Source organism: Balearica regulorum, chromosome 2 (genome assembly GCF_011004875.1).
Source record: "Balearica regulorum gibbericeps isolate bBalReg1 chromosome 2, bBalReg1.pri, whole genome shotgun sequence".
NCBI classification, from domain to species: Eukaryota; Metazoa; Chordata; class Aves; order Gruiformes; family Gruidae; genus Balearica; species Balearica regulorum.
Genome location: NC_046185.1, coordinates 32,721,686 through 32,736,301, shown reverse-complemented (window position 1 = coordinate 32,736,301; position 14,616 = coordinate 32,721,686). Strand labels below are relative to the sequence as shown.

At 34.9% G+C, this 14,616-nt stretch overlaps 1 protein-coding gene across 4 annotated transcripts in view; it reads left to right on the top strand.

Annotated features, from left to right (window-relative positions):
* Positions 1–10,498, top strand: part of ZC2HC1A (zinc finger C2HC-type containing 1A) — a 36,612-nt gene extending 26,114 nt beyond the window's left edge. For 2 of the 4 annotated variants that reach the window (XM_075743842.1, XM_075743845.1), the window contains exons 8-10: positions 3,379–3,498; positions 8,120–8,227; positions 8,882–10,498. In XM_075743842.1, the coding sequence (XP_075599957.1) occupies positions 3,379–3,498; positions 8,120–8,227; positions 8,882–9,068 (415 nt within the window). In that variant the 3' untranslated portion in view covers positions 9,069–10,498. The remainder of the gene's footprint in view (positions 1–3,378; positions 3,499–8,119; positions 8,228–8,881) is intronic. The other 2 variants (XM_075743843.1, XM_075743844.1) reach the window with 1 other exon arrangement.
* Positions 10,499–14,616: the final 4,118 nt, after the last annotated feature.

Here is a 14,616-nt window from a genome sequence, read left to right as displayed (position 1 = left end):
ACAGTTAGAAGTGATTAAAATATACAGGCATGCAGTTTCCTTCTTGCTCTTTAGGTGGCACTCTTGAACTGCTGGTTCGTGCATTTGTGTTCAACGTGAAGGCTAAAACGAACTGGGTCTCTAAAGTGGTCGGTTCTGTAAAGGAAAGATTCTTGAACTTCATTTCATCCAAAGTTCAACTTCAATATTGCAGTATAATTTTTTATTTTATATGAGGAGAAATGCAACCAAATTTTATGAACTCCTTTAAAGTAATTTTTGTTACACTATTTCTTTTTTAATTTGAATTCTCCTCTTCTGCTCCTCAAGTAAAGGACTACTGAGAGAGCACACCACAGCATTATCAATATAAGCTAGGTTAGTGTTGGTGAGGCTAACTTTGTACACACAGATCATGATGTGTCAGCCGAGCTCTGCTGTGAGAGTCTTCTTGTTATGCCTGGACACAGTAAGAGCACAGCCAGTTACGCTACACTTCCACTAATACTTGTAAAGGTATCATTTCTGAGTCCTACAGAATCAAGTGAAAGTGCAAGAGTAGCATGTGACCCTATTGTAGTCAGTAGGAAAACCCTCATTCGCTTGCATGAAAATAGGATTTAATCTTTTTTGGCCTTGAAGAACTGAGAAAAGGAAAATAAGTTCTACAGAAATTGTAGTTAGGCTTATATTTCATAGTGAATCATGTTAAGATCCTAAGTTTGATACATTTTTTTGTAAGAGTACAGAGTTTACACTATCTTACATTTTTTAGGGATAAGGCAGTTCTAGTAACCTGTGAGAAGTAACCAGATCTTCAGGAGAAAAAATGGCGTAGGTTCTTCTTCCTATCTTAAGGCTAAGCGAACAGGCTAAGTCCACCACCACAGGCAAACTGTTTTGCCCAGCAGAACTTGATACCACTGTTTGTGGCTAGCCAGGGATCTTTTGCATGTACAGATTAATTGTGTATGCATGTTTTATTTATGTACAGTATTTATTTTTTTTTAACTGAGACTTGGAAAATTATGTGATGTTTTTCAACATTGCAAATGAACCCTTAGAAATTACGTTGTCATTTTTATTTTGGGGATAAAAAGTACTATTTAATGTTAAGCTGATCAAAGTTATGCCTCCTGGCAATCATGTCTGTTAGTGACACATCCAGTACCATCTTACAGCTGAAAAGCAATATGAATGGCACACCTAACCAGTATCAGTAAATTTTAAATTCCATTTACGTATTTGCCATACACCATGTGCAGCCTTTAAAAACATTATATTTTGAAAATAGCTTTTTCCTTTCATTAAGACTCTAATTTACCTAGCTTTGTTCAGTGAAATCAAGGTAAATAAGAATTTGTCTTGGTGATATTTGCATTTCAGAAGATTCTTATGATTATGCTTTTTTTTCATTAGTACATGAAAGGGCTGTCACCTTTGGGTTTTTTGGTTTTGTTTAAGTGTGGAAGAATACTGTAGTTCTTTATTTGGGCAGTATCATGACTGCTTTCAGGTTATTGTCTTTGGTATTCTATGAGATTCTGTAGTTTGCAGATGATGTTAATAAATTCTTAAAGGTTCAGAAAAGAGCTAAGAAAACCATGATGCATTGGAATGTGTGTCTTGCGGTGTCAAAAACTCAGTCTTGCTTCTCGGCCCTTGGGAAATATGTAAAGAGCATGTATTTGGTCAAACAGGAATTGATTAAGCATTTCCTGAGTTAATTAATTTGAACTAAAAAATTTGTTTGGGAGGAGGAGTGGGAAGAGGAACTCTAGGGCAACTGATCTTACAGCCTTCATTATTAGGGGCTAAATTGTCAGGACTAAAATCTTGGTGTTCCCTGCTGACTTTATAATGAATTAACATCAATTAGCATTGTTGATTTTTATTTTTTTTTCCTTAAGGAGAGATTTCCTTTGCTTTGCAGATGTAATGTGGATTGTAAGGTTCACACCACAAGCTTCCTAAAAAAATCCAAATTATGTCACAAACTTCATAGGTTCTGTGCCTTTTAATATGATGTATGAAAAGCAGTATGATATAGGTGTTGGAGATACATCAGAGGTTTTTTTTTTTTCCTATATTAAAAGCTATATTGAAAATATTGTGCTTCCTTGACAGCAATTAGCTGTTTAGTAATATTCCTGGCATTGTAATTTATTAAGGTTGTATGACAAGAATCAGAAAACTGCACAGTAATTTTAAGAACGTATTTCTCTGTGTGAGGGTGTGTTTTGTTGGTTTTGTTTGTTTGTTTTTTTTCCTGATGACATCCCTTTAGGGGTAGAAAGCTTACAGAAGAGCTAAGTTTCAGCTACCCAGACATTTCCATAAATCTTGCTTGGTTTGTTTCTTTATAGTTCTTTAATGTCAGATCAATAAAAATATTCTAAGTGTCGTCATTTTCCAGTTAAGGCTTAAGTTACTAGGCTTTTCTTGAGAATAAGAAGAAACTTCTGTTACATTATTGACATAGGGATGGAGGTATAATGGTCTTTTTGCAGATGTTACTGTATGGTATAACATGATAACAATGCAGAACTTGAAGACCTAATTTTTCTAATATAAGTTGTGATTTCACAAAAGCTGCAATTCTCTTTATGATATGTGGGAGGGAGGATTGCTGGTGTGTTTTATTTTGTTGTTTGGTTGTTTTTTTAAATTTAATGGGTTTAAAATTTGATTTTTGGTTTATTATTTTTTGGTTTGGAAATGTTATCTATAATAGTAAAAAAGTATTAAAGTCTTGCCTGTGTGTATAGTACTGTCTCTTGTGAGTGGGGTTTTTTTATATTAAAACAGTCATTTTTCTTTCAGGCTTTACTCTCTTCTTTTCTCATTTCCATTAAAAAAAAAAAAAAGAGAATGGAAGGCATGTTATTCTCTGTGGGCACAATGTTCAGCCTTTACAAGAAAAAAAGTGAAAAAGGAAAAATTTTCCTTCTTGCTAATTCTTAAGGAGGCTTGTACTTACATCTCTGTTATTTTCTACCATCTTAATAAAGTTACTATGACTTGTAATTATGAGTCCCCTTTTCTAGATGTGATAAGTTTGACATTATGAATGCCATTCTTAAAAGACAGAAGGCCAAATGTGAGTGCATTGTGCAGATTGTGAGGATAACTGACATTTGGTTTTGGGTTTTTTTTAAAAGAATAAAAAAAGGCATTGGAAACCTAATCCAAATATAAGTCTATAAAGTCCTTTCCTATTTAAAGTAAGAACCCTTTTGTTTGCTGGATTATTGAAGTCTGATTTGTACATTTTTTGTTTAGTCAATGGGAATTCTTTGGGAATATAACTATTTAATTGTAATTTTTTTTTTTTTTTGCAATTACTTAAATAGCAATCTAGCAATCTCCTTATGAGTACCCCTTTATATATTTTAATAGTAAGATGGACAAGTTAGGCCCACCACTGCGAACTGGAAGAGATGTGCAAAGGTTTTATGACACTGATACAAAACCAGACAGTACCATCAAAAGACCAAATGAGTTGTTGCCTATGAAGAAGTAAGTATTACAAATCAGTGTGGTTTATCTGTTTTGCAGAAATGTTCCTCCAAAGCACTGGAATAGTAAAGTGTGACCTTGTCAGACATCTGCTGCTCAGTATGTCAATATAAATGCTGTGGGAAAAGAGTATATAATATAATTAGTATAAGTGTCTGGTTTATGCTAGCTAAACAGCTTCATAATAGGACAGGAAAGGTGAAGACTTCTCAGATTTTATTTCTTCTGTCACTGACTCGTTATGGACTAGGAGTAATTAACTTCTACCTTTGTAAACCTGAGTTAATACTGAATTTGCATGGTGTAAAGCTGAAGCAAGCATTTAAGCCTGATAACTACAAATATCTGCCTTATAGGCAAATGTTCTATGACAAAGTAATTTTATTCTCTTAAAGTCAATTATTATATGTCTCCTACTTCTGTAAGAGAGCTGTGGTGATCCAAGAATGTAAGCAAAGCAGACTTTGTAATGAGAGGTAAAGTCCAACTTATCTCATACAAAGACTTTGAATATTCAGCAAGCTTAAGATCTAAGTTTGGAAGAAAGGGTATTCCAATCTTTTAAAGAGGAGATAGATAGTATATTATAGTTAACCCTGTGCTATAATTTGGAAGATGCCAAATTCAAATGGGCTGATTTTTCATAAACAATACCTTAAAGCATATTGCAAAAGAGAAATTAAAAATTAATTATGTGGCATATGCATGGAATGTAATGGTTTAAATAGTAGAAATGTTTCTAAATCTCTTAATGCTGTTTTAGTGGTGTAACCAGAGCTAAAGTAACTTGAACTTCGGTTTCTATTTCAAGAAGCAAAAGGAATGAAGGAAGGGGAAGCTCTTCTTAGACAAACAGATTTGGATTTTTGTTCCTTTGTATGCTTCATTAGAGTTATAAATCCTGTGAACCATCAAAAATTAGATCTGTTTTTGATTTTATAATACACTACTAAGATATTGAAAATTTGGCTTAGTGAGTTACTACACATGCTTACAGTAGCCCCTATCCATAGAGCAGTGATTTTCTTTTTTTTTTTTTTTCCTCTTGAGAGAACTTCTTTAAGAGTATAGGCACTTATTCTGTTCTTCATAACATCACTGTTGTTCATATTCAGATGTCCACTGGGTTTGTGAATTAAATCTGCATTCCTTGCAGGAGGTTGCTCAACGTGTTATCCGCCAACAGCACTGGACAAATCTGAATAGCTACTAGCCGTTGTTAAATTCAACACAGCTATGTGGATGGTTACAGTTTACGGCAAAGGTTTCTGGACATTGGCATGCATGCCATTAGTCATAAGGAACTTATTTATGATTTTGCACAGAACTATGAGCTGTTGTGGGTGACAGTGACAGCTGTCAAGAATATCTGAAAACGCCCTGTCTAGGAAGCAAGCTTGATAGTTCAGTATTGTATAGCAAAATCCAACCAAATTGTGAATACATGAATAGAAAAAGGCAAGCTTCTTTTACAAATTTCTTTCAGTTTTTCATTTTGCAAGCAGTGGTAATACAACTAGATGTACAACGTGAGCTGCTTTAGGAATCAATCCTAAATCACCCTTATTTTGAAATTGAGACTGGATAATAAACATCTTTAAATGTATGTCCAGGTTTTAAGAGTTTAAGGTGGTATTGGTAAACAGCCTTATCTGCTGTTAGGCTCCATTAATACTTAACATGATACAACTTAGAACAGGGATTTATATGCCTTTGCAAAAGCAAAACAAATGAAAGAATCCAACCAAACAAAAAAAAAACCCAGAACTGGACAACTAGATAGAAGTGGCAGAGGTTGGACAGATGGGAAGAGACCAAGCTGTGGTGACAAACGTTGAGATAGTCAAGAACATCTGACTTCATTGGAAGACATCTGTGTCTAGAGCTCAGATTACAACTTAAGGATGTAATTTCAAGATTTGTCATCAAATATACACGACACCTGATGCTAATTATGTGTCTAGATCTGGGATGAATAAAGTTGTAGACAGTGGCAGCCTGCTAGTGTTGATGTAGTCGTCAAAATGGCAGAAGTCATTGCAGTTGATTGATATGATAAGACTCATATGAAAGTTTCTAGTCTTAAAATAGATTTTTTTCTGATTTTTACAGGAAAATTGGTAAAAAAAAATCTACAGAAATTTTGCAGAAAACTATGATTAAACACTTCAGAATTAAGATGTTCTGTTAAACCTTTAATGAATAATGTTTTATGTGTTCATGGAACTCTGCCTCCCTCAATACACAGGATAGTGCACTTGCAATGTGGCTTTTCAGAACTTTTTTTTTTCCTGGTTCAATCAGTGGTCTGTATGCTGTACTAGACATCGTACAAATCATGTTTTTAAGACACTGATTTCTGGGAAATTAGTATATACCTAGTATTAAAGTATGAGGTGAATTTTCACAGTACCTAGTAGGATGAGAGTGTAATATACATATTTTAGAGAAGTGAACAGTTGAAATACAGGAAAGAGTAGTGGACAATTTTTCATGTTAATTTCTTTCATATATCTAAGTCTCCTAGCATTATGTTAAAAAATTATTGATTCAAAGTACACCCTGAAGAGATGTTAGTAAAAAAAATAATGCTGTTAGTTTTGAAAAAGTAGTATGTTGGTCCCAAGTTGAAAATACAGACAAAACTAAATCAGTCATACTTTTGAAAAATTTGTTTTAAATTACTTGTAGTCATGTAAACAGGAATTGAGACACAATTCTGTTCTTTGCATAATTGTCTGTTCATCCCTGGTCCATGATGATCCATACCATTTCTGTGTCTACAGTTGAATTTTTCTTTATATGTTTTTTCCAAGTTTCCATAACAAGTAAAGTAACAGTCCAGTATGTTTTTTCCACTATTAAGCTCTAATGAACTTTACTCAATTATCAGGGAAGGTCTCTCTTCAGTGTGAAACGAGATGGGGGAAATAACACACGATAGAGTATGTAGCATCTGTACTGTTGTGCATACTTGTAACAGCATAATTTAGGTTACACTTGGAACTTTTATCCTGGAATTCTGTAACTTTTGAAAGACTGACATAACTTTTAATAGGTTTTAATTCTGATATAACTTATGTAGTGCTTTTCATTTTGCACAGCACTTTTTTAAAATAAAATAATCTTTAGAATCTCCTTGCCAAATAAGAGGACGGACAGGAAAACTAATGGAGAAGGTTGGTGTTCTGTCCAGTAAGCCAGAATCTTTGATGGTTCCACTCCACCTGTTGCATGTAGAAGCCATTCTTGTTAAATTTGAATACCTTAGTTAGATACAATTTCACTTGATTTAATCTTAAATTTAGTTCCTGATTTCTGCTTTTGTGCTCAGTATTTCTCCACTGAAGTGTTAAGTGATGGAAGGCACTGAAAAGCCATCTTTAGCCTGTGCTCATCACATGAAGGAAGAACATGTCTAAAAATCAGGAGTTATTACATTGTTCCTCAGTTGTGTCAGTGTTGCATTTGAAGTTACTGGAGTTGCATGCATTTCCTTATATGTGCTTTGAAAACCAAATCAGGACTAAGTTGTTTATAATTCTGAAAGGAGCAGTTAGGTGCATCTGAAAGGAAGGGAAAAAAAAAATAAATCACTTTTTGGTTTTTGTTGCTGATTGGGTTCTTGGTGACCAATTTTTTAAATGGAGTCTTGTTTTAATTTTTTTTTTTTTAATTTAATGTCCATGAGCTAGTCCCAACTTAAATTTCATTTATGCATCAATGTTCAAGAATGAGAACAGAAAAACTTGTTGGGTCATGCACAAGATATGAGTCACTCAAGTTTTGCCAAAGAAGAAATAATCCCAGTGAATGGTAATTCTTTTGAGCAATGAAGAAAAATTCTGTCCTTGGTCACTGATGATAAAAGGATGCCCCTTCCTATCTCTCTCTCTCTTAGTGTTACTCACATTTTTCAGGGGATTCTGATGTTTCCCTACTCATCAAAGCAAGCAGAGAGATGTTCTGTATGTTTAGGATGTGCAATTCCTTGCATACTACCTTCTCATAAAACCTGTAAGTCTTGAGGAAAGCAGCTTTCACACCTATGAGGTCATGCTATCAAAGCCAACTTTAAGAACGCTGTGACATGCTAGAAAAAATGTAGGCCGTAATGCCCAGCTGAATAGACTTTCCTTCCTCTTGTGAGTCTTGTGACTCACTTCATATTGGTCACAAAGTATTGAGAATATGGTATCCTTTCTACATTTTTTTAAAACTATTAAAACCTGCAGTCAGCTGCTCTCTATTTCTCTGAAAGACCTGCCAGTCTTAAAAAGCGACTTGTGGTCTGTCGAAGTAGACTTTAGAACATACTAAACAACCAGTAGTGCAGTATCTACCTGTATTTTGGTGTGACAGCAAGTGAAACATGAACAGAAAGGGACTTGCTGTTTCATTTAGGTTGTTAATTCTAAGATCCAAGTCCTATTCAGTCTGAAGCAAGCAAATCATGCCAAAGCTCTTCTGTCTGCTCTTGGTAAGAAAGAAGTTATATTTTTTTCATATAGTTAATTGATGCGTAGATTGTTGAACTCATTTTTTTGTATCATTTGTAAATGCAAATTTTTGTATATAATTCTGTGTGTATGTAATTCATCAGACATTTATTCTTTTTTAGAGGCGCAACAAAAACACGGACGTCAACCCCTCCTAGTGTGGCAAGAACCATGAGCACAGGTGCTCTAACAAACAAAAGAAAAACTAGCAATTCAGACAGTTACTCAAGGTAGCTTATGACTTTGTGGATTTTGTCAGCAATAGAACCTTCATTAAAGGTTCCCAATGAAAGAAGTTGGGGAAAATATTATTCTCTGCAGTTAATAGATAACTCATGGCCAATATGATTTGGCATGTATTTTGCATATTTATCATCTAACAGAACACCTTTGTCATCAGCTGTCTCAGATATGCACAGAAGATGGTGTTAAAAATGTCAAAAACATCTTAGAAGCTGTTGAAAAAATAAGTAAATGGTCTTTCAAATGGGAAGTGAGTGGTTCAGTTGGAATGAGATTTGCATGCAAAGCACACAAAGAAATTCTCTGGTGTCTTCCCTTTTAAAGGGGAGGAGAAAAATATTGCTGTTTTAGCCTTTCTTGTTTTGACAAGATAAATTTTAAGTTTTCAAACACTGTAGTTAATCTAACTAGTGACTCAAATATTTGATCCTGCTCCTAAAATTTTGGCATTTTTTGTTTTCTTGCAGAGAAAGGGGTTATCTGGAGATAAGTAGGGGAGTCTAGTAGAGTTATAAATAGGAAGTGTAAGCATGAAAATTAGAGTAACAATGGCAGTAATTCACTGCAAGGATTAAAATAATTTTGCATGAAGTTATACTGAACTGAGTTACAGAGAATGTTCTGTATCTGGGGATTTTCAGGTCTGACAGTAAAATCGGGTATGACAGTGGAGACTGCCCATCCTCAGTCAACGGAGGAAGTTCGAAAAGCAGCGAAGGAAATTCACCTGTACAGTTATCAAAGTTCTGCCATGAATGTGGAACAAGGTATCCAGTGGAATGGGCGAAGTTTTGCTGTGAGTGTGGAATTCGAAGAATGGTTGTGTGAACACATTCTTAAAAGCGAAAAGAAAATGAGAAATTGGAAGCATCTGCTATGTACTGCTGCATGGAAAGCTAGAGCACTCCTTCCAGTTAAACTTCATGCTGCAAACATGTTGAAACATCATATTGTAATTTTCTGAGTGCAATCTTCTGGTTACACAGTTATTTATAAACAAATATATATACTGTATATAAAAATAGCAGGTACCTAAAACTGTGCCATTCAAGGAAATACTCTTTAATCTCTGTTGGAAATATTTAAGGTTAAAATGTGTTAAGTAACTTAGGTAGCAGAAGTGGTTCAATGTTCTTTTTCTTGTAAATCCTACTAGATAAAGGATTGTCTAAATCACTTATGTAGGAAGATACTTACCCATAGGGAATTAGCCATGAAGAACTTGGGCTTCAAAAGTTTCTCTGTGGAGGCATTTCCTTCATATGTGATAGTAACTTAGACACTGTGTTCTAAGTGAAAACAACATGAGCTACTCCCTATAAATTCCTAGTTAAAAGTGTAAAAAGACTGGATTTGTTTAAATTCTTTTAACAGTAATATCCTAATTGGACTTTCCAGTCCAATTTTCTTTTTTAAAGAATCAAAGTAGAAAAACCATCTGAAAATTCTGTTTGCATATAAGAAGAAAAGCAAGATTTATGTTTGTGGCTTTCTATGTTCTGTTTTCCATAAGAACTTGTTAATACTTTAATGTATTTATAAGTACAAATATGGTATCCTCATTTTATTGTTCCTTTTATTCAGAAGTACTTGTCTTCTTTCTCCTGTGCTCCACCATAACTAGCATATGTAAAGTTCTATGCTTTTTATCTTTAAAGGTCTGCAATGGTCCTGTTCTTTTTTTACCTATTTCTCATTTTCTGAAGGAGAGACAAAATCTATACTTACCGTACCTAAATGTTGAACTCTTATTTTGAAAACAGCCTTCTTGATGTATCCAATACAAAAAAAGACTTCCATAAAAATGTATGTTATTAGAGCAGTAGAACTTGATGTAAGTAGTGACTGGTTTTTATTCTTATTCCTGTGCAAATAGCACAGATTACATATAAGTGCATAATGGAGCAACTGTGGTCCACAGGTTTATGTGTCTATACCTTATATGATTTTTTGGCAATTCTGTGCATTCTTGGGCTCTGAACAGCAGCCTCTTCAAGTTAGTAACAGACTTCACATTAATTCATTGGGAAGAAGAGTCAGGCCCTGGAAGTTGTTGTTTTTTATAAATTACACAGGATATTAAAACTATTCACAAGCTGAATCACTTGTATCTGAATGTAATAATTTGTTTTGTGAAGTTTTGTTTTGAAGTACTGGCACTATCTTAGTTACACGTAGAAGAACAATCTGAAAGAACTTAATCGTGCCTTTCCCACAATACATACACTCTTTTTGTCAGAAATGGTTACTTTCAGCTCTCAAACACCATTAATATCAATTTATGTAATTTCATTGTAACTTATGCAAAATATAATGTAGTATTCCATCATAGTATTACAATCATTGTTTGCATTTTCAAAACTTGTGATTACTATCACTGGGGCCAATTATGAAGAAAACACGATTGAAGAAAAGCATCTCCAAAGCAAGTACTAGTCTTGGAAGATGAGAGATTTAAGAGACTTGATGTAGTCATGTTGCAGGCCACAAACTATTGATGTTTTAGAATTAGTTCAATGGCATGGAATTGTCTTATACTTTTTATACAAAATTATTTTTAGAAATTGTCCTCTTAGTCAGTGTGGTCTTATTTTATTATAATTTGCATAACTTGGCTACTGAGCATGGTAGGATGGATGACTGGTAATGATAGAACTGGCAAATCTTAGCCAAATTATCTTCTAGGTAGTTTAGGTTCTAGGATCCATATTTTGGCACATTCATATCTGTACTTGGAAAGATTGGAATCCTGCATCCTTTGCATAGAAAAGCCTGGTTTAGAAAATTTGCCCTGGACTTGGGCCAGGGAGGGCTGCAGACTGAACTACTGCAAGCTGAGTGCCCATCAGCAAAGATACATGTCCAGAATAGGTTTGATCAGTTAGTGAATTTGCTGAGGAATCAATTCCTTTGTCTGACTTGATCAATTTCCAGTTCTTGTTTCTGCTGGAAAAATGCATTTTACCATGTGTTGAGAGCGCTTTCTACAAAGGGAAAGTTTAGTAAGGAAATAAATGTCTTCCAGGTTTTCCAGGATTGCTGTAATTGTAGAAAAAACATATTGGCTGTTTCTCCTTGGAATTGTAGGTGACAGGTTTCCTAGTTTTGAATCAATCCACATACAGTTACCATAACTTTTGCTTTTTGAGCTGTTTGTGTAACTCTGCTTCCAATGCACCATTTAGTAAATTACTTGAGTGACACATCATTCACTTTATTTACATTTCTATGATTTATAGCAAGAACTAGACCAAGGTATTAACCTAAACTGAAAGAAGAATTTTAAAAATATTTCCTTAGCTTTTCACTTGGCCTTACAAGAAGGTCCATTGAACATAAATGACTGCTAACAGTAACATTGGATAATGTGTATGAGTTTGATTCTATAATAAAGATAAGTAGACAATGAAAATATAATTGACTATGCAGTTTATTACTGTATAGTGAGACTATCAAGAGGTGTAATATGTTTCCGCTTCAACAACTGTTTTTGTTACTGAATGACACAGGTTTCTAAAGTCTTTGATGTTACCGACAGTCAATTGTATCACAGAGGTTATCAGCACAGATCACTGTAATCCCATCTCAGTGGAATGTTTGTTAGGAAGTAGTAGATTTGTTTTCATAATGCCCCTGCTGAACTGAATAGGGGAAGCATTTTTTTTTTATATTTAAAGAAAAAATAAACTATTAAGGGAGATGGACCTTGAATTTTGAATCTTCAAGTATGTTACATGTGTAGACAGTTCCTGAATTTAATTTATGAATGACTTGGGTCCAAACTCTCTTGCCCTAGTCTTCCCCCCTACCTTTATGCCTTGGTTTGCAGGGGAGGATACATATACTGAAAGAGGAAGGTTCCAAAGTGTCTCAAGAATCAAAATATATATAGTTGTGAAGATAAAACTCCTACATGAACTATGCACTGCTGATTCACTACACTGATTGATGATCCTCAACTCAGCTAGTGTCATTCCCTGGATGCCTTGTTGACAGATACTTAACTTAAAAGTCTAAATTCCTTAGAGTTTATGTGTAAAATTAGGATTATATGATTACTACATTTAGCATCTGTCTTTGCAGTTTTCTGTGTGTGTGTGTATATAGTGTGTGCATGTGAGCACACACATGTATTTTCTGAGAACTCATAAGTTACAAAAATGTAGAAGTTGCTTTGTGAAAGCAGAGTTGGTACAAAACAGGACTGAATGCTACTGGAGGAGTGTGAAGCCTCAGACAGCGGACTAATGTAGTTACTATCCATTTAAAGTGAAATCTATTGTTGTGATTTTTTTTATGATTTCTATACCAATGTCTGACCCTATGACAGACATTATTTTACCGTCTGCCACTGTATCTTCTTAATGTGCTTACTGAAGTTCTTCTATTCAATTAAAGAGACAAAAAAAGTAAGAAAAAAAATTTAAAATTCCATCTAAAGAAACAAGAAGGCTGGTTTTGAGGTGTTTACATTCCCATTCTGTTGTGGATATCTGTTATCCAAGGGACAACTCTATGCCAGAAAGGCACTACGCTTATTTAAGCAAGCAATGGAGTTACGAGAAATGCCAGCTTCAGTAGTAAAAACAACATAGTATAAGGCTTGCTCTTTAGATGATATATCTTACACAGGTGTATATTTATGCATGATACTCACAGCCTAGGTAGTTTCAGAACTGGAATCTCTAAATATACAGCAACTTCTATATGTGGTTATATCGATAGTTATACCCTCAGTCTTACACGCCACTCTAGGGAAGCAGGCAGGGGGAGGTGCTTTACCACTCTTTCAGCTTGTACCTATGAAATGAACATTTCGGCAGAGTTTTTCAAATTTGCCAAAGAGACTCCAAAGAGCCCTTAGCCTCCTGAGTGGCTCTGAAGAGCTCAACGCAAAGAGTTGGTTCCTTGGCCGGGAAAGGAGATGGTGGTGGTTGAGGAGCTCTCTGTGCGGGGAGCTTTCCGGTTGGGGAGCTCTCCATGGTGCTCTGGCACTCACCCTCTCTCCGCGGTGCCTCGGGTAGCGAGGTCCTCAGGCTTGTAACTCCACAATGTGTTTTAAAACCTGGCCCGATCTTCCAGTGTCATGGAAGCTCTCTGTCATCTGAGAGAGACTAGCTCCTGATTCATCATTGCAACTGAGAGTGTGCACCTGAAATGCAGTGTGCAAAGAGAACATTTTTATGATGCATGCTTATCAAATCAGTGGAAGGAGGTACGACTGCAGTAGTGTAAATGCTTATAAACAAGGCACGTAGCAGTGCGCACTGATGTAGGCTATGTAATTAGTCTGAGTATAAAATGAAATGGTATTGTCTGTGTATTGCAAAGTTCTCAAGAAGTGCTAGCTTCCATCACATAGACTTTGTATTCTGCAAAGAACAAACTTGTTACGAGGTTTTTTTTTTAATCTTGGCTGACAAATTTGTGTTTTGTAAGAGCGTCTTTTGCAACTTCAATTCTTTTCAGTTTGACTAAGCTGTGAATAATTGTATGGGTTGTATGACAGGGTAGAATTTTTGGTGAAATTTGTTTTGGTGACTGGTGAAAATAGTTTTATTGCCTTTCAAGTATAGCTCATTCCAACTTGTGATGGTTTTGTTGCTTTTTTTTTTTTCTTCAACTCACTGTGTAAGGTTTGAGTTACCTAATTGTGTTGTTGAAAGAAATGTTAGGTAAAAGATTCTCTAGCTGTATTCAGCAGTTACTTGGTCGATATTTTCTTTCTGATAGTCACAATATAAGAGATTACTCTTGCATACTAGTTCAGGGTTGTTGTTGGATTTTTGTTATGTCATTCCAGAATGCACATTTCTGGAGGATCCTACTTAACCCCATTCCATTTCATGTTGCCAGAAAACACCTTATTCAGCTTTTCTCTTAATTAGTGTTTCTTCTTTAGTCAGCAAATCAAATATTCAGTTTAATATAGCTGAATATTGAACTTGAGATCTAAATAGTAGTGGATGGTTTACCATAGCTCTACATTTGTATTTGGATTTCTGGCAGAAGCGTGAATGGATTTGGGTCTGATCTTTAAAGTGCTGAGTATTCTATGACTGTTACAATACCTACTTTACATGATTGCTCTAACTCTTGGTGTTCATCCTTAATATGATATTTAGTATGTATCTTCATAAGTTTATTTATTGATGTTCTATGGTTTTAAATGAAGTGTTCATTCATGTGTTTGAGGTGATTAATTTTGTCAGCATTGCATTTATTATGTTTGCCTTGCCCCTCAGTACATTGAATATTTTTGTTTGTGACCATCCGATGTTTTTTTGCAGAATTCCTGGGTTTGTTTGCATCTTATTTCGTATACTATGTTTATTTTAAAGTGTCAGTTCTGTTTAATAAATGTAAATCACCACCC